Here is a 21,412-nt window from a genome sequence, read left to right as displayed (position 1 = left end):
CGCCGCACAACCGGCAAAGTCAATAGCAAGACTAGAGTGAGCGGCGCTGCTCTGCATTGCTCTCATTAACTAAAAGATCCTGGCCAGCGGGTTTCAATGATGGCTGCTGCTGCATGGATTCCTAACCTTCGGCAGGGATGGGCACTGGTGTACAGGGGTGGAAGATGACATTTCACCTTTTTCCCAGGATTCAGTGCTGGAAGATCCCAAGTGAACACAGATTTTTAGCCTGCAATGACTGTGCCATCTGTCACATATGTGCACTAAAATGTAAGTAGACCATTTGTTCATTTCAATTTTGGTACTGGCATGTCAGCATTTCACACTGAACAGAAGAGGCTCAATTAAAGACCTACTACTACATACTATTGTGTAATGTAAATAAGGGGCACTACTGTGTGGCGTAATTTGAACTGGTACCAATGTGTGGCCACATCCCTTTCCCATGAGGCCACACCCATTTATTTTGTTCCTAATTAGAATATGGGGGCGGGGGCAGTCCATTGTGCCCCTGGGTTTCACATGGAGTCTGCATACGATACTGGCACACATCATTGTGTCCTGTGGCTACAAATTTACACAGAACTTTTCTCAAACATGGATTATGGAATTTATTCATCCATTATATGTCTGCTAAGGATTACACACTGCAGGTTCAGTGACCAAACCATGAGCCTAAAGAGTTTTACCCAAACTTACTGGTTCTGTGGATTCTTAACTGGGCAATAAAAAAAGAATGTTCTCTTTCATATCCTTAATCAAACTAACTACATTAACCCATTGTTTGCTTACACAGTCTTTTGCTGGAAACCATTTTGACAAATTTAATTTAGATATTAGGATAAGTCATAATGACATAAAAGGTGAATAATTCTCCTGATTAGTCTGTAATCATGACACAGGAGATTACCGACCTCCTGGTATTATGCTAGTAACTCTGCTTGAAGATCCTACCAATTACAATGAGCTGCCACTGTTTCCCTTCTCTTTATTCCTACAATACAATATTTTGTGGTGTAGGCTAGTGGCAGGAGATAAGTGTTATCTAAGTGGGTGCAGATAGGACTGAAGATGTAACAGAAAGGATGCCGGACATACTTACCTAGTTTTGAAGCAGCATTTCAGGGAGATTGTGAAAGCAACACCTATGAGCGTGGCGGTAAAGTGGACATGTACTGCTACATCTGAGAGATGTGCTATAAAACTTACATCCAAATGCGTTAAAGCAGTTAGTAAGATCGACTTGTTCATTAAATACTTTTCAGGGCTTGCTCGTGTATTGTGTATTACAAGTGGTTTCATATAAGTGGCTATGAGAACCCTTATATGAAAATGCAGTTCATTGTGCCTTACATCCAATGCAGGGAAATGGCACGGTTTATACCATTTGAATGGATAAAGCTCTGATTTATTTTTTTCTCAAGTATATATAACGGCTGCATAATGGGGGTAAGGTGCAATCAGGAAGATTGCTAGACTCTTCAGGGAGATTGCTATTATGGCAGGGAGTCCCCCTGACTATCAGGGAGAGTTGGCAAGTATGGTGCGAGGATAGGGGAATATAAACAACCCACTGAATACACTTCTGTCCTCTTAACAGGGGATACAGATGTGTCCTCATGCACTATTCAAATTTTGCCAAATCGCTCCAGTTAGTGTGCCACGGACTTAGAGATTTAGCCATGACAAAACACAAATCCTTAGAAGCGAACGAAGACCCAAAATTGAAGCAAAAGTAACACAATCTAGGGTAGACAGGTCTGATACCAGTGACCCGCGCCATGCACCATTATGCTTAATCTGCTACAAAAATACTAATCCTAAAATAATACTAAGATAAGCAAAATAAGATAGAATGGAGAAAAAAGTATGCAGTATGTGTAATAAGGCAAAAGTCAAGTCCAGGGTTGGATTGGCCCACAGGGGAAATCCCCGGGGGGCCCCACCCCCTCCTTTAGGGGTTAGGTTCCAGACCATTCGGTGACCACAGCCTTTAAGCATGGGCCACTCCCACTACATTCTCCCAGTGGGCCCCTCATGTCCCAGTCCGACACCTGTCCGGTCCAATACGAGTAAGCCACACCATGCATTGTTATTCTTAATCTTTATACCAGTTCCTTTGCACAGGACCGGACTAACAATGGGGCAGGTGGAGCTGCAGCACACACCCCACATTGCTGGTCACATCCCCTGAAGCAGCACACAATAGGCCCTTCATAATTTTCAGCTCCAGGCCCAAGTGGACCATAATCTGGTACTGCCTTTGCGACAGAAAAAAACTAATCCTAAATACTTAGTACACTTTATACAAAAGACGCAAAACTGAGAGAAAGTGCTCAGCGATTGGAATCTCGCCACATCTGGCACTATATGGAAAATAAAAAGATAATTGTATGAGGACACATCTGTAACATAAAACTATGTCTACTATATATATTGCCCCCATCCCCCTGCTCTGCACAATTAACCAAATACAACTACTGAGGTCACAGTAGCTTAAAATAAATGATGCCATTACCGTCTCATAAACCTACAAAATACATTTTACTCGACTGGTTCCTTTACAGACTTGTCAGGTATCACTTAGTTTGTAAACAAACTGCACTGAAATATTAATGCATAAAACACAATGTCTGCAATCTCCACTGTGCCGCTTATTAACTGCATCAGCTTAAGTAAGTGTGAGAGAGCATTTCAGGAGAGAGCAGCCAGCCCCAATCTAGCACCAACCCAGAGCACGCATGACAAAGTTAGTCAGTTATTTTTCTGTCTGGTAGCGGAAAGGTACAGTACAGCTGCAGCTGACAGACATCCCAGAGTGCGGCTAGATGTCTGCTTACTGCGTTCTGACCTTGAAGAATAAATCCTTTTCTCACATCTATTGTTGGTGCATTCCTGAAATCTCTGCAGTGCCATCAGCAGCGTGTATATCCGAGCATATAGCGTCCTGTGATTTACCCGGGCGTACTGGCAGCTGATGTACAAATCAGAATTTCTTATTTAAGTAAACAATGATGTAGAATTCTCTTAAATATAATCTACCAATATAGCGATCTGCATCTAAATACATCAGCAATCGATTGTGGCAATTTGCAGACGATTGTGTAAAAAAAATTCTGCAATGTATGGGGTTCACAGATTTCAACCAAAACATTATTGGAATTGGTAAATCAGATTGTCCAACATAATGGATTTCACAGATGGATTGGGGCTGTAGATTGCTAGTGTATGGACATGATCAGCAGATTTGCTGACCGTTACTAGTAAAATGATGGGTCTTTCAAGATTGGCAAGATCTGCGTTTGCTGAAAAAGATCTGTAATGTATGGGCGCAGATTTCTAGATTGGGAAAACCTAAGATCGGGCAACAAATCTCCAAATTGTTCAATTGTGGTTTTCAGATTGCTGATGTATGGGGACCTTAAACCGCAGTATATACTCATTATGACAATGTTGTTATGCCTATAGTCACTGTCAATGTGAGCTGCAATGTTAAATAAAATAAGTAGGGGATGTTTCAGCTCAGTCTTTTGTAAATTGCATGTTAATGTGCCTAAAAAACATATTTTCATTTCTATGTACCATTGTGATAGCGATATATAGTTACAATTGTAAACTGCTGTAATATTTGTTAGATTAAGGCTTCCATGGTTTGGTCGTCCTCGGGAACGTAACTAGAGCTGCCTGGGCACCATAACAAAATCATGATGATGGTTCTCCATGTACCACCATAAAGTCATGCCCACCACAATGGCTGATGAGTGCTTATTGCATTAGCAGACATCTGGCAGATTAGCCTGAATTATATATACAGATGTGTCCTTACACATCTTTGCTGCAGTCGCGCTAAAAAGCTCCTCTCGACATGCCAGGTCCCGTGAGACTTTTAGCGCCAGGTGTATTTTTTGCATGTTTTTTGGCTGGTAAGTCGCAATGTGATGCATTTAGGACGCACCAGCAGGCTATGCTGATTAATATGATATGTGACACTTGTATATATGTGTGCACCTGAGTCTCTGAATCTGTATACGTAGTGATATAATGTAGCGACCACAACTTTTTTCATTCCATGTTTCGTTGTGCTTCATGTACAGACTCAGGAGCACACAGATATACAAGTGTCAGATATCACATTAATCAGCACAGTCTGTTGGTGCGTCCTAGTGGCAACGTATTCAGACTTCCACACATTTTCTGCAAAAAAAAAAAAAGCAGTCCGACGCAAGGCAAGTCGCGCTGCGTGGCTTATGGAGGCTAGATGTCTGAGGACACATCTGTACAGTCATTGTATTTGACAAAAATGTTTTTATTATGCTTTGCACATTTTTTTCTTTGGGACAGGGCCAGAGAGCTCCAGAAAATATATTGAGTAATAATTGAATCTTGCGCACAGGTACAAACATAACATAAACCATAGTGACCACCAATAAGAATGTAATAACATCCATATATATATTAGTGTAACTTACTGTGAGTGGAGCTAGCACCCAACGCCGAATAAGGGTATAGATTTATTTATTGGTTATTAAGCTATTTATATAGTACACACATTATGCAGCTCTTTATAATTAGTCATTCACATCCAGCCCTGCCCCCAGTATATATTCCCTACCCCATGTACACATATACACACTACATGTTAAGGTTGATTTGTTTTGGCAGGACCCAATTACCCTCCCAGTATGTTTTTGGATTGTGTGAGGAAACTGGAGTTCCCGGAGGAAACACGAGGAAAACATTTAAACTCAGCACAGATAGGGCCCTGGTTCTGGAACGCCTGTAATGGTGGTGATCGCTGTCTTTTGAAATATTTATTATGACTTAAGGGGTCTATTCATGTAGCACATGAGGTGGCTACTGAATGATATCACTATATATCGCATCACATCAATGCGATATATCGTGATGTTTAGTAGCCATTCATATAGATTTATCTGTCCGGCGTCTTCAGGCGCTGTCCAGCCCCTCCGCTATCCTGTAGAACAGTTGGGAGCCTGATATGCCTGTATTCTCACTGTGCATGCTTCGGCGTCCCAGAGTAGCAGGTCATGTCAAATCTGCTGCAAAGGATGCTGGGAAAATGGGGTGGAGCCAGCACTGGGTGCCCGACAGACACCAGGGAAGTATGCAGCTTCCCTGCTCTGTTCGGCTTGCGGTACAGATTACACCATCCTCAGATGGCAAACCTGTACCGCAGGAGAGGAGCGGAAGCCAGAGCTTTCCGTTCCTTTATGAATAAAATATGGTGATGCGATTCATACACAAAGCGGGGGTGCCGCTGGTAACCCCCTCTACGAATCACCGAAAGCAGTGAAAAGCCCTGTTTTCAGCTAAACAAGACTTGTCACTGCTATATGAATAGACCCCTAAATAACTAATATTGAGTCCCTAATGTGCCTGTGAAATGCAGCAATCTCTTATTAGCAGCCCTGTCAGTGCATAGAACTCTCCTCTCCCAATGCTCTTCGTATTAACCTTTCCTGTGTTACGCAAAGGTAACTTCTATAATCAGAGTATATTGTCAGCCCTACCAAGCTGGGCAAGCATGAAATGGAAAGCTTGTTTATATTGATCCATTTGTTTTCTTTGACTGTGTCCTTGATGTCTTTTCCCCGTGAGCTATGGCTACTGGGTTTGTGTGTCCCGTTTCTTATTGATGAATGCAGAACCTTCAATGCAGCAGCTACACTGCACATTATTGATGTAATAAAGTAATGTTCTAATTGACTAGTTACAAAACCAATCTCACGTATTGCCACCCTATTGTATTCCAGGTAATATGTATCAAGTTCCACATTGGTGCTTTCAAATCTATTTATTTTGATAAAACCAGTTATTACGGGACAGGTGACCAACACCTATAAACTCCAAAGCTATGGTCACTACATAGAAATAGTGTGTGTTTAATAGTAATTATTATTATTATAATTTATTTATATGGCGCCACAAGTGTTCCGCAGCGCCTTACAAAGTGCATAAACAAATAAGTGACCAGTGACGTACAGTACAATGACATGGGTAATATACATTGCTACAGTGGTGACCATAACACCCAATTACGCAACCAAGTGTTAGGTGTCCTAGTGGGGAGTAAGATGTAGATGAAAATAAAGTAAGGAGAAGCACAAGAGGGTAGAGGACCCTGCTCACAAGAGCTTACATTCTAAAATTAAAAGGGCTTTACCTACTGTACACAGTGGCATACAGTATCTATGGCTTTCAGAGCCTCAATCTGCAGCAATTGTATGTACAATAGAATAGATCTGTAACAGAATGGGTGAAGGACCACCTAATCTAGCTTTTGTTATCATAATGGAATATTTTGTTCATACTCAATAAGCAAAAACATTAAACAAATGTTAATAAATATGTTGGTTTTAAGGTGTGCATCAGAGTGTAAGAATAATAATTTTATTTATATAGCGCTTTTCTCCTATAGGACTACAGAATCAATGAACATAATGCAGAGCTGGGGCAGTCATTTTGGCTCATCAGTTTCAAGGTTTATTCATTCAGGCGAGGCAGCCATTTTAGGAGCACTGCATAGGATACAGTGGTTGCTATAGGCAATACTTGGAAGAGATGACACCTAATGAGGGAGTGGCACAATGCTAAACGAGATACACTGTCTTTACAACATCAGACTAGGGATGTGCAGGCTCGGATAGGTTCGAGTTTGCACGTGGAGTTCGGATTTTTCCCTCCAAAAAAACGGAACTCAGAACGAGGCAAAACGTCATCTTACATGGACGAACATCATCATTCCTGGACAAAAGACCAGGAATGATGATGTTCGTCCATGTAAGATGACGTTTTGCCTCGTTCTGAGTTCCGTTTTTTTGGAGGGAAAAAATCCGAACTCCACGTGCAAACTCGAACCTATCCGAGCCTGCACATCCCTACATCAGACCCCTGCGTTATTCATCCTACACATGAGAGTACCAGGCATGGCAGCCACCATGAGCGCACTACATATAATATAATGTGTAAGATATACAATACCTGGAAATAAGAGATACACAGATAAGAATAAGAAGCAACTAACAAAATACCCATTGAATAAATAGTTCTGGCGAGACAGCCACCTTGGGTGCAATATATAAGTTACCGTGGGCAGACTTAGAGTATGAAGCATTCACATACAGTCATCATGTACTGAATATTCACATTGAAGCAACACATTATATAAATTCTTTATTTTTATAACAATTTTTTTTTTTTATATAGAGAAATAGGGACAGATTTATGCAAGAGTAACCTGAAGGCCAGGCGGTACAGTATGGCCTAAGATCTCCAAAGCCAAGGCTTTAACTTACACCAAAAGGGAGCAATTAATGGACAATACCACCAGATGTGCGTCATCGTACCGGTTTCTCCAAGACACCTCCAGCGGAGAGGGGACACTGGGACAGTATTTATGGACAATGACCGGGCAGCAGTACCAGCTTGTTAGAACTTTATATTGTGTTTCCAGAACCTACATACTGTTGGAACACGCATTAGTAACTTGAAACACTTTGTCCCAATTAATTTGTATTCCCTTATGAATAAAATCTCGGTTTCAGGTCTCTACAAAAAGAGGGTCATCTGTAATCATGTACACATATTTTCAAAGGGTGTCCTATCCCTAGCAATTACTGAAGGACCCCAAAGAGAAGAAGCAGAATACCAGATTTGAGTGTAGGCCCAAGAACATTGTTTTGTAAGGGGGGTATTAGCACATAAATCCAAAAAGAGTATAAATTGACCATTAGCCACCAGGTTACCCACTCTAAAAATCTCTGCAGCAGACCAGGTGGAGGTAAACCACCCTGAAGTCCCAGGAGGGAAAAAGGGATTATGAAGGATAGGAGTAAGGGGAGAAATCACTGAAGATATCCCAGATTTAGCACGCAATCGTTTCCACATCTCCAATGTCGACCCACTGTTGGATGTGAGGAACGAGCAATTTTAGAGCACCATGCAATGTGCTCAAATGAATATTGGACGATTCCGCCTCCACATCCATCCACTTCTTACACAATGTGCCCCGGGTCCAGTCCAGGACTCTACTAAATATAATGGCCTGATAATAAGTAGATATCATTGCCAATTGTTGCCCCTAGCATGACATTTCTGCCTAAAGAGCACTACATGTTGAATCTTTTCTTCCTGCCCCCCCCCAGACAAATTTTCGAATGAGGGTTTGTGCTTCAGACAAAAAGCTTGGGGGGAGGGCTATCGGTGTAGTCTGCAATAGATACAAGAGGCGCGGAAGTATATTCATCTTAATAATATTTAGACAACCCAACCATGAAAACTTTTGTAGACTCCACTGATCTAGTTCTTTGCGACTAGAGGTAAGCAAAGGTGTATGATTGATTAAGGGCAAACAGGTCACATGTACATCTAGGTATAAGTATGCCTAAATATTTAAGTGAGGAAAACTGCCATTTAAAGAGGAAGGAGGCAACGAGACATTGACCTTTAAGGCAACAGATTTATTGTAATCTTAAAATTACTAGCCAGTAGCAAATTTTTGATTAGCTATGGTAACCTTGACCAATAATCCCATACCATCTCCAATAGGGACAACAGAAATATCAGAAAGCCTCAGTCAGGGGTCTTCAAACTTGGCCCTCCAGCTGCTGTGGAACTACACATCCCAGCATGCACTGCCACCTTTTTGATATAACAGCATGCTAAAACTATGTGCAGTGCATGCTGGGATGTGTAGTTCCACAGCATCTGGAGGGCCAAGTTTGAAGACCCCTGCCTCAGATGCTTAGAAAACAAAATGGCCACACCACTAGACTTGGCTTTGGAGAAATTATTAAAGTAACCCACTGGAAAATAGCAAGATCGTAATGACAGAACCAAACCCTTCTTAAAATGCGTCTCCTGGAAAAAAGCTATATCTACTTTATATGTAGAACACCTTGTATGTAGAAGACCAGATCTTTTCTCTGGTATATTAAAGCCCTATACATTGTTAGAAAAAATAGATAACAGCCATATTTAAAGTGTGTGGGTGGACATCTTGATTCTCGAATGCACAAATCAATTATTTAAATAGTTTATCGGCAAACAAAAACAAAAAAGAAGAGAAATTGGATAGACAGGACCCAAAAGAGAAGGAAAAAAGAAAGAAAAGAAAAAAAGACCACAAAAACATAGAACAAGTCATAATAAGCAAATTACATAACATCAAATTAATCTCCATTCATAGATGAAGATGGCAATGGCATAAAATCTAAACTCTGTATTAAAGGCCATGAAAGCCCCTAAGGGGTCCATGAACATCATATACACAAGGAAGTACGGGGAATAGGAGAGTAATAATGAGCATGACACCCATATAGGTCCAAAAACCATTGGGACCTACCTAAAATAATATACAAACAAATATTCGCCTAGATCAGTAGAATATTTATAAACAGTAGAAAAACATTAAGCTAGAGTATTAGTAATAAACAATAGATAACCAGGTTCAACAGAAGAAATGCTCAGGACCTAATGGAACCTATTTAAACATACAGCAGGATCTCAAATAGTTATAAATATAACCATATCAAACCACCTAGAAGGTGTAGAGAAAATAAGAGATCCAACAAATAATCCACTAAAAGGCAACTCGCACAAAAAGGACATCATGAACAATAATGGCTTTCCTGGTCAGTTATTTTCTTCGCTCTCAGCCTTAGGATCCCTTCCCTGCCTATGTCTGGAGCCTCGAACTTGCTGCCAAGTCTCCTTACGAGGTGGCCAGTTGGGGACTGAAACAGCAGGCAAACCAAGAGAAGAATAGAATTGGGGCACTTCAGTAGGTTCTCGAAGAATATAGAGTTTCTCCTCATGCATTACTTGTATACTTAGTGGAAAACCCCAACAGAATTTAATGTCTCGCTTGTGTAGTTCCTCTGTTGGAGCGTGGACCATGAGAGGTCCTGGAAAATCTGTACTGGACATCCATTGAAGTCAATCTCCTTTTGTCTGTCTGGCTTTTCATAGAATCTTCTCCTTTACCGTATAATAATGCAATCGGCAGATAATGTGTCTGGGTTTTTCAGAGGGCATACCTTTTAGGGCGCAATGCCCTATGTGCTCGTTCAAATTGTGGATCCTAGCATCCGGATCAGCGTGCAGAAATTCAATAAATATTTTAGTGAGAGTATCTTAATTCCAGACTGAGGAATATCTTCTGAGACCCCACGTATTCCGCAGATTATTTCGCCAACCCATGTTGGCAACGTCACCCATTCTACGCTGCATCTCTAACAATATATGGGAATGGCGAGAAAGAAAAACTTTGTAGTCACCGAGCTGGGTATCAACAGATTCCACATGTTCTTCCAAATAAACCTTTCTCTCCGCTACGTGAGTAAGGTCCGAACGAATGGAGATGTGAGTCTGAACTGTTTCCTGAATCCTTGTTTCCAATAAGATCTTGTTGAATGTCCTGCCGAGTCGGTAAGGACCGTAAATGTTGCAGAATCTCCCAAATATCGGATGAATTAGCAGGGACAAGTGGAGTTAAATGAGGTGAGTGAGACTCTGGGGTAGAGTCTCCATCTGAACCCCCTGAGGCCATATGTGGAGAGTCAGGACCCGATGGAGTACCAGTCGCAGGTGTAGAAATGCCAAATAGAGTATGGAATGCAGTATTAGGTGATGACTTAGCTGGAGTGGCAGCGGGGCGCTTAGCTGTACTCCGTCTACCCATGAGGAAACATATCAGAGCAGATTTACGCAGGAAGTAAAGGATGGACTACTAGACATAGCATAAAATGGGTGCCAACGTTCAAGTTCCCCTCACTGCCATATATTTATATAATGGCTGAAGCTGTCAGGATATACATTCTAGATCCTTAGTGTCCACTAAGTGCAGGGGAATCACCAATCCTGCACAGAAGCTCCTCCAAGGCAATGTAGCTGTGAGAGTTTGGTTTAGATTATTACTGCCTTATCACAGTATGGGGCAGACCAAAATCTCCAGGAGCTTGTAGCAGGAAAATAATGGAGCCAGAGAGACAGGGCAGAGCAGGCTGGGCAGGGCAGAGAGCTGAAACAGCCTGGGCAGTAATCAAAGGCAACTCCCTATGCAGCAGGATACTGTATATCTTGAGAGACTGCTGGGTGAGGAGGGGCGTTTCAAGATGGCCAACACCCCTGATTCACGGCAGCTTCTTAGGGGCCCCAGGGGACGCATGCAGTCTCACCTGGGTCTCCGGCAAGACAGAGGAGATGCAACTCGCGGTGAGGTCCGGCGGCAGTCGTGGCAGCGCTTGTCCGCGAAGCGCCGGCGGGGTCCAAAATTAGGCCGCGACTGCTGGAGGTGGTATAGGGCGCGGGATCCCTGGAGCCGCAGGTCCTCTCCTGGAGCTCAGAAAGGAGGGTAGCGGGGCCGCAGGAGGTCAGGTGTGGATACAGGACCCACACAGATGACAGGGGTCCATGGGGCCCGGAGATCAAAGGGGCAATCTGGGGAGCTGCAGGAAGACACGTCTGCACTGTCCGACAGCCAGGCTACCAACTGCAACACATTATATAACTAACAGTCCTTATAAAAATGCATAGCCCACAAAGGGATTAGCCCATAGCCAAGAACAGCAGCCCTGTGCATGGGGGGTCATTTATAAATGTTCGCATAAGGAATTTATACACTTTCTAAATAATTAATAAATTCTGGAATCTAACATATCAAGTGAATAAACACTATATTAAGACGCTCTTTATTTTTTTTTTAGATAAAGATTTATCTTTAAAAAAAAAAAATAATAATTTCTCTGGTCTTTTGATCCATATTATTAAAGAATATTTTTAAAATGTTTGTTTTTATTTGATGAATATTTTAATATGATCTTGGATCTTAAGTTTTAAGGTTTGTTTAGTTTTTTCATAAATTATGAAGTGGTAAAGCAGTTAATAAGAGACGTGGAGCAGTATCCGATTAGATTTGCCTCTGCTAATTGCTGCCAACAGGGCTATCCAATTAGCCTCAGGCCAGCGAAAAAAAAATTCCCTGATAAGTAAGATTTTTTTTCTTGGCGATCACTGCTGTGAAAATATATAGGTCAGCGACTTTTTGCTGATTCTATGAATTTTCAGACGAGAAACGGTAATTTCTGCATAAAAAAAACGATAATTAGATAGCCCGATAATGACCATCAGGCTTTGATCGCGAGTAGAGCCTGTTTTTTCTGTGTGGCAAATTACCGCAGGTAATATGATACCCCCCTTGTACTTAAAAGAAGTTATATTATTAAAATCATTAATATTTTACTTGAATATATTGCAAATATTAATGGAATGATATTTAAAAAGCCATTTAGGACATACTTGCCTAATTTGCTGCCCCCTCCTCTGGGTGGTGCTGGCGATGGACGGAGGTGCTGGAGACTTGCCTACCTTTCCGATTTTCGAAAGCCATTTCGGGAGTGTAGGCAAGTATGATTTAGGGGGGAATTCAACTGCACACAATCATTTTGGGACTTGACCAAATTTTTTATTTTTTTTCGGGCAATTCAATTATTGTGATGCTGAGCAGGCTATTATGTGTATTCTAGTGATGCTATGCAGGCTATTATGTGTATTCCAGTGATGCTATGCAGGCTATTATGAGTATTCCAGTGATGCTGCGCAGGCTATTATGAGTATTCCAGTGATGCTGCGCAGGCTATTACGAGTATTCCAGTGATGCTGCGCAGGCTATTATGTGTATTCTAGTGATGCTGCGCAGGCTATTATGTGTATTCCAGTGATGCTGCGCAGGCTATTATGTGTATTCTAGTGATGCTACGCAGGCTATTATGTGTATTCTAGTGATGCTATGCAGGCTATTATGTGTATTCCAGTGATGCTATGCAGGCTATTATGTGTATTCTAGTGATGCTACGCAGGCTATTATGAGTATTCCAGTGATGCTGCGCAGACTATTATGAGTATTCCAGTGATGCTGAGCAGGCTATTATGAGTATTCCAGTGATGCTGAGCAGGCTATTATGAGTATTCCAGTGATGCTGCGCAGCCTATTATGTGTATTCTAGTGATGCTAAGCAGGCTATTATGTGTATTCTAGTGATGCTATGCAGGCTATTATGAGTATTCCAGTGATGCTGCGCAGGCTATTACGAGTATTCCAGTGATGCTGCGCAGGCTATTATGTGTATTCTAGTGATGCTGCGCAGGCTATTATGTGTATTCCAGTGATGCTGCGCAGGCTATTATGTGTATTCCAGTGATGCTGCGCAGGCTATTATGTGTATTCCAGTGATGCTACGCAGGCTATTATGAGTATTCCAGTGATGCTGTGCAGGCTATAATGTGTATTCCAGTGATGCTGCGCAGGCTATTTGTATTCCAGTGGTGCTACGCAGGCTATTATGAGTATTCCAGTGATGCTGAGCAGGCTATTATGTGTATTCCAGTGATGCTGAGCAGGCTATTATGAGTATTCCAGTGATGCTGAGCAGGCTATTATGAGTATTCCAGTGATGCTGCGCAGGCTACTATGTGTATCCCAGTGATGCTACGCAGGCGATTATGTGTATTCCACTGATGCTATTATGTGTATTCCAGTGATGCTGCGCAGGCTATTATGAGTATTCCAGTGATACTATTTTGTGTATTCCAGTGATGCTGTGCAGGCTATAATGTGTATTCCAGTGATGCTACGCAGGCTATTATGAGTATTCCAGTGATGCTGCGCAGGCTATAATGTGTATTCCAGTGGTGCTATGCAGGCTACTATGTGTATTCCACTGATGCTATTATGTGTATTCCAGTGATGCTAAGCAGGCTATTATGTGTATCCCAGTGATGCTACGCTGGCTATTATGTGTATTCCACTGATGCTATTATGTGTATTCCAGTGATGCTAAGCAGGCGATTATGTGTATTCCACTGAAGCTATTATGTGTATTCCAGTGATGCTAAGCAGGCTATTACGTGTATTCCAGTGATACTACGCAGGCTATTTGTATTCCAGTGGTGCTACGCAGTCTATTATGGGTATTCCATTGATGCTGTGCAGGCTATTATATGTATTCCAGTGATGCTGTGCAGTGATGCTACGCAGGCTATATGACTATACAGTGATACAGGCTATTATGACTATACAGTGATGTCATAAAGTCACTCAGCCCTATATAATGGACAGGTAGTTAGTGGCAGCCATTTGTGGTGACAGTTTGCGCTACAGCACTACTCTGTGTTATTCCATACTACTACAAAATGGCTTTTGACAAATCATTTGGAATAACTTCTGATAACTGGTAAGGATTTTTAACCCTTGAAACCTATTTATAGAGTAGATTTTACATGTGACGTCACACTGCAATATGGAAGAAGGCCCTTATAAGACATTACCAGTCATACTTCCCTCCGGGGAATGTTTTCAAACTGCTGTTAGTAAAAAGTTTTCCTAAAATCATTACTTGTTTCTACCATGTACTGTAATAGAAATACGGAAGGACTGCTGGTAATTTCCATTGTAGAAGCAGAATGAGTAGTCAGTACAGTTAGAGAGATACAGAGCTGTATACAGGTCTCCTCCTGCTTTCCTCCACTTTCAGTACTTAACACTCTGACCACTGTTTTGTCATATTCAAGTATGCGCTCATTTAGGCCCGTATTCAATTAGAAGCAAAAAAGTTTTGCCGATTGCGACTTTACGCCAAGCGGAAACTTATCTCCGTATTCATTTCCATCCGCCTTTCGCGTATGCGGAAATTCAATGCAATGTAGTAGGTGAAAAAGATTCGCCTCTGAATAGCAGGAGAAAAGAAGTGCAACATTTTTGTTTTGGGGTGCAAAGGTTGAGACACCACTTGGAACAGCCCCTCAGTGGACAACTGTGTCAAAAAATTCCTTTAAAAAACTTAAAACACCCCCAAAAAGTACTTTGAATTTTGGGACAAAAAAGCACAAACTGGGCGGACAAGTTCGCAAACTAGCAAAGTAAGGTTCTGGGGCTTCTGACTGTGTGCAAATAGAAAAAACTTGTTGTAGTCATGGCAGCGCCACAGGGGCGCAGGGCATGGCAGCGCCACAGGGGCGCAGGGCATGGCAGCGCCAGAGGGGCGCAGGGCATGGCAGCGCCAGAGGGGCGCAGGGCATGGCAGCGCCAGAGGGGCGCAGTGCATGAACATCTGGTGCTTATGTGGCAGATGGGGACTTAGAAACCAGTAACCAAATAATAACCTTACTGCCCCACTAGGGCAAAAACCATGGCTAGGAATTTCTTCCGTGATCTGATAGTTAGAACGCTGATTACATCTGGAATACATTTTAATAATCTGATATAAGGGATTGTGTTTTGGTATTCTACCTAAAATATGACCCACTTTAACCTTGTACTGTTCTCACAGAACGCTCAGAAAAGTATGTTTATAAGATTATTACACATTAATGTCATCACTTGCGATGTTATCTTACAGAGCATGTCGTCAACACTGTTCCTCTGAATTCTGCAGTGCTTTATAGATTGCGCAGAGTGCTACTTACAGAGGGAGAAACCTAATCACATACTTTTACTGAGAACTTCTCCGAGGTGTTCACGTTACAAACATGTATCCTGCAGATTGTCCTCACATCTTGAATGAATTGATGTTTTTGTACTGTAGTTGGAGCATGGTCATGTTGAGGTGCAGAATCCTCGGTGCACTATTAGGAACAGCATCCTTCAAAAGGAAAAAAAAAAAAAAAAGAGAGAGGTTCCCTTGAAGTAGATTTCCAGATGTTTGGAAACATTAGGATTTCCTGTCATACATTTAGGTAACACTATGATGAGGTTAACTTTCCGTCCTGCCAGCCTTTTCTAGAGATGAAAGCCAGCTTTCCGCATAAATTGCCTTATCAGAGACTCAATATGCTGCACCAAGCTGCAGAATCCGACATAGACTTTAATGGCTTCCATTTATACAGAAATGCACTGTGTACCTGGATGGTTTCTGCAGCACATAAAATCAGCTAAGTAGTAATTCTAGCTTAACCAATCGGTTCACTTCTATATCATCCACACAGAGCAACCACTACTGGTGCCAAGTGTGACAAATTATCTTACACTACATTTTGGTCATTGTTTTTGGAGATAGGATGAGGGCTCTTACATACACTGATATATCTGCACAAATAATGTAACCATGCAGAAGAAACGTCCATAGAAGATAATGGCTTTGTCTTTTTGGAAAGTTCTTTCTAGCGTTGCATGAGTTTATTTGTGTAGGGCAGCACAGTTGGCATAGTGTTTAGCATTACTGTCTCGTAGCATTGAGGTCTTGGGTTCGATTTTGATTCCCAACAAGGCCCTAACTGTGTAGAGTTTGCATGTTCTCCCCACGTATGCCTGGATTTCCTCTGGGTGCTCTGGTTTCCTCCCATAATCCAAAAAAATACTGGTAGGCTGATTTGATTATACTTTTGCGAAGGTTTTTTTTCCTCTCACACTCTCCCCCCTTCCCCTTACTTCTCTTATATAGTTGACCAACTATTTATCTTTTAACAAATGTTGCTATACATCTTTGCTGCAGTTACGCTATAAAGCTCCTCTCGGCGCGCCAGGTCTCGTGAGACACTGCTAGCGCCGGGCGTATTTTTCGTCTTTCTTTAGTCATTCTTTCGTCTTTCTTTGCCGAAAATGCATCTAAGTGGCAATGCGATGCGACTAGGACGTGCCAGCGGACTGCTGATTAATATGTGTGACACTTCTATATCTCTGTGCGACTGAGTCTCTGAATCTGTATACGAAGTGCTACAATGTAGCGGCTGAAGCCTTTGTCATTCCATGTTTCGTTGTGCTTTACATACAGACTCAGGAGCAGACAGATATACAAGTGACACATATCAAATGAATCACCCCAGTCTGCTGGCACGTCCTGACTAATACCCCTTTTCCACCCCTGCAAAAACCCAGGTTATTGCTGGGTCAACCCAGGTCACGGCTCAGTGCAAAAGGTTCCTAGAAAAAAATCCTGGGTCGTCTGACTCTGCATTTCTCCCCAGGTCTTAAGCAGGGTTTTAGGGAGACCCCTGACGCTAGCAGGGTAGCACGGGACCCCGCGTCTCACTCATGCCAGGCAAGTCGCAAATTGTGGCATATTGAGGCTAGATGTATGAGGACACATCTGTAGTTAATGAAACATTCAATACAGTAAGTGGAAATTGAATTCACATTTTCATTGGAACACTTTCCTACTCTGCTAATACTAATGTATTTAAGACATTTTTCTATTTTTCACAGATCTCTATAATCCATAACAACCAACCAGATGTTAGCTTTCATGTGCAGGTTTGCACTAGAGCAGCTGTAAGCAGCCTGATGTGTGGGCAGCCCTCTAACCTTCTGAAAGACCCACATACCCTTAGTCTAAGTAATTTAAAACAAAACATTATTCAAAAAAAGAGCCTCATCTATAATAATTAACATATTGGGCATTTGAAACAAACATTAGAAGCTATTAAGAACAAATCTGACAATAAAGCAGGAGGAGCTGGGGCAGCAGGTAAAGCCTCAGATCGCTGATCTAGAGAAAGACTCTGCTTGTTATGTGTGGCACATTGTTTTATTAATCAAATCTCTTCTAGGGCTAGTTTTCACAGGATAAAATTGCTGTATCCCATAGCAACCTATCCATGCCTCCCTACACGGATGGATATTATGTGGGGACTGAACTAGCAAGTTGCTATAACTATCAAGTACTGATATTAAAGGTTTCTGCAGCAGGATCTGTGGAGCTCTTCTCAGCAGCTCATGCAGTGTAGTAGGAATTCATTAAGATGGATGACAGGCGTTTGACTTCTATGGACAAAACGCTGCCTTGTATTCTGCACTTGACGTCCATTACATCACAGTCATTTTCTGCAGCCTCATTTGTATCAATATCATTGGCATTGTAGCCTGGAATTTCCGAAGGACAAAAACTCACATGAAATACATAAAATGCTAAAACTATTTTAAAACTGTAGTATTTAAGATTATTTGGAAAATATTCTTAAAACAAAAAAATTGCAGCAACATTGTAATTCAGTTCTCTTAACCATACAATAATGTACTGTACAACGTCACTGTCTATGCTGTACTGGGTCTCAATACTAGAGATTCATTAATAGATACACATTTGTATTGACCCATTAAACACTAGGATCTCAGGCGCAGAACTGCATTTTGGGACAACATTATGATAAGGTAGATCGTTTTTTTTTTTCTTGTACTGATAAATTTGATGTTAGTAAATAAGGTATTTGTTTACAACAAAACTGAATACAGAAGTCAGTATAACTAAGCTACAGAGACTGTGATTGGCATATGTTGTAATATACTCATTAACTGATATAGATATGTATAACACAAGCCGCTGACACAAGTTATTAGTTGTTTTATGTTTATCCCTCTGTAAAACTGTACTGTAATGGTTAATTTCTGATCTAAGGTGTATTACATCTAGTTCCTTTGTGAGGTTATAGAGTAAGACGTGGAAACAAACCCACCTTCCTCTGTATAACTGGCTTTTGATTTGTGGACTGTTATAGTAGTTTTGTGGGAGGACAGTCTTTACAAGCCATGTAATGAGACCGCCCTTGGGAGACCTCATTCTTCCTGTGCTTCTTATATTGATTAATGTGACCTTAATTCATAAAAGATCCTCTAGTCAAGCCGTTAATTTAGACAAACGTTTGTTTCATACCTTTGCAGAACAAGCCTGGCCTCGGTCTATGAGAGATTGCTCTTAAAATCAATTTCATTGAGATAAACTGCATTTGATTGAGACAAATTTATAGTCAACAGCTGGACAATGAGTATAGGAGAAAGCACTAGGTATAGTCATTACTAGAGGTAAATAACGCAGTGAGACTTCATAGTTAGAATCATTACTTTGACATTAAATGAAGCTGCTGCATGTATAAACACATAATTACTGTACTGTATTGGAGGCCCTTCACGCAGGGAGTACCCACAATTATTAGGCTATATTAATAAAGTTATTTTAATGCCTTATTTTCATATTTGAATTCCTCAGGTTTAATATAAATATGTAAAGCCCAGAGAATAATAGATCATGAAATTGCATTGTGTTTCCAAAGTAAAGTGAATTGATCTGTACCGAAAAATAGGGACTTTCTCTGAGGCCGAAGTTTCCAGGGCCAAATCACTAAAAAAACAAAAAAATGGCTGTCCATAGAAAATAAGGACAATTAACAACAATATTCCAAGAAATATAATGTACCTATGTAGTTGTCCATGGGTGGCTGATGAAGGTACCTGTGATACAGAGGATGTGCTCAATGTGATTAGTGCAGTAAAACACAGAGAGGTATAGTAACTAAGTGAAGATGTTGCCCACAGCAACCAATCAGATTCTAGCTATTATTTTCTAGAAGGTGCTAAATAAATGAATCCGATTGCAAACACTTTAGTAAATATCAGGGGCGCCAAGAAAGGGGGGGGGGAGCTGGTTCTAATTACCCGGGTCCGGCGCCACCCCCTCCCTCCCTCTTACCTCAGAGCAGCACAGCACACGCTGCTGTGTGCTCGGCTACAGCGGGAGACTGCTCACGCTGCAGCGTGTCTGATCATAGCTGACCGGTGGTGGCCATACACTGTGCAGTTATAGGTCCGATCCAACTGTAATCTCCGGATCGGGATGGTTACATAATGTACGCCAGTGGTGCCACAAATGGGGCTGTTTGCCACGATGTGAGGAGAAGTGTATGTGGAAATGTCTGCATATCGCTTACTAGTATATGCTTAGCAATGATACTGTTTTGTCATACCATGTCATTCATGTACTGATATATGCCAGGTTGTCCATATGTTTAAATTAACTTGTAGCCATAATAAAAATATTACTGAAAAAAAACAAAGATAAATATGTATAAAATGTGGAAGTTTACCGATACAGCAAATAGAAGACAGACTGGTAAGGACAATACTTGTGCCATGTGAATGAGACGTTATGTTGCTTTGTATAGTTAGATCAGCCTGCTGCTGTTTATGTGCTACTAATGTTCTGTATTTGTGCTTATTTTCTATGTGCTAAAGGCACAGAGGAAGATGTCATGAAATCAAAGAAGACTTTCCGAAGCCAGGCTGCAGTTAATCAGAATGCCGAAACGGAGCTAATGCTGGAAGGGGATGATGATGCTGTTAGTCTGCTGCAGGAGAAGGAGATTGACAACCTCGCAGGTAGTCCATATTTTTCACACTAAGGGAAAAGAAAGCTGGCACATTTCTGATATATTTTCCAGTGACACAGCAATGGGTGAGCACACACTGTAGGGTGTATAGCACAGCGTTCCTGACTAACTATGGAAACCATTTGTAGGGTTTTTAAATGAAACAATTTATTTGGCATTCAGATTGCTTAATTCACATTCAGTCTGCATTTTCATCCATTATAAATAATAATCTGAAACTTTAGTCTAATGATATGTACCCTCTGTCACTAACACCCACTCTACCTCAAACGCATACACTCATACTCTGTGCCTCTCGCGCTCGTAAGCTGTGCCTCTCGCGCTCGTAAGCTGTGCCTCTCGCGCTCGTAAGCTGTGCCTCTCGCGCTCGTAAGCTGTGCCTCTCGCGCTCGTAAGCTGTGCCTCTCGCACTCGTAAGCTGTGCCGCACGCGCGTACCGTGCCTCTCTTACACACTGCCCCTCACACACACACACACACACTTTGCATCACACGGATACTAACCTTTTTCTTGTGTGCTGCCTGCAGTTTCCTCCTCAGCGTTCTGTTTCCTCCTATCCTGGCAGTCGGTGTATGTTGTGGGGGGCTGTCTGAGCTCCAATTGACTGAGTGACTGTGTGATTTGTCGCTCAGCCAATTGGAGCACAGCAGACACTGCTGAGGAGTTCCTGCATTGATCAGGAAACTTCTCAGCGTTACAGGGCACTGGGCAGCACAGCAGCTGTATGTACACAGAGACAGCTTGTACAGACCATGGCAGTCCCATAAGGACCATTCACCAGCCTGCCCCTACATTGGCCCCGTCCCTTGATTGATAGTGAGCGGCGCTCCGAAGTAGGGGGGCCCACCAGGGATTTACCTGACCCCCACCATGCCAATTCGACACATTTGTCATTAAAAATCCTTGTGGAAGAGACTTCTTCTGATAGTGTGATTATATCTCACAGAAGTCAGTGATGAATGCTTGGCCATAACTAGCACTGATAGGAAAAAACAAAATAAAACATTCTATTGGGTCGATTCAATTAGTGTCAATGTGCTGTACATAGGATCGCAGGATGGCATATCGCGTGACCCCCTACATCGCCAATGTTTCCTCACAGCCATAGAGGCTTGCAAGAAAATTTGATATGCGGTTATCATAATGGGCAAATATATGTGCAGCCATACATCTTGGTGATGTACAGCAGCACATCACTATGAATTGAATTGACCCCTATGTGTAATGCACAATATATTGC

The 21,412-nt window shown here is 41.8% G+C and overlaps 1 protein-coding gene across 11 annotated transcripts in view; it reads left to right on the top strand.

Annotated features, from left to right (window-relative positions):
* The window catches only part of NBEA (neurobeachin), a 634,796-nt gene that overhangs the window by 417,417 nt on the left and 195,967 nt on the right, over positions 1–21,412 (top strand). For all 11 annotated transcript variants that reach the window (XM_088460223.1, XM_088460224.1, XM_088460216.1 and 8 more), the window contains one exon: positions 20,018–20,161. In XM_088460223.1, the coding sequence (XP_088316349.1) occupies positions 20,018–20,161 (144 nt within the window). The remainder of the gene's footprint in view (positions 1–20,017; positions 20,162–21,412) is intronic.

The sequence above is a fragment of the Taudactylus pleione genome, unplaced genomic scaffold, assembly GCF_031769625.1.
Source record: "Taudactylus pleione unplaced genomic scaffold, aTauple2 ptg000043l, whole genome shotgun sequence".
Taxonomy (NCBI): domain Eukaryota; kingdom Metazoa; phylum Chordata; class Amphibia; order Anura; family Myobatrachidae; genus Taudactylus; species Taudactylus pleione.
This window is presented reverse-complemented; position numbering and strand designations above follow the sequence as displayed.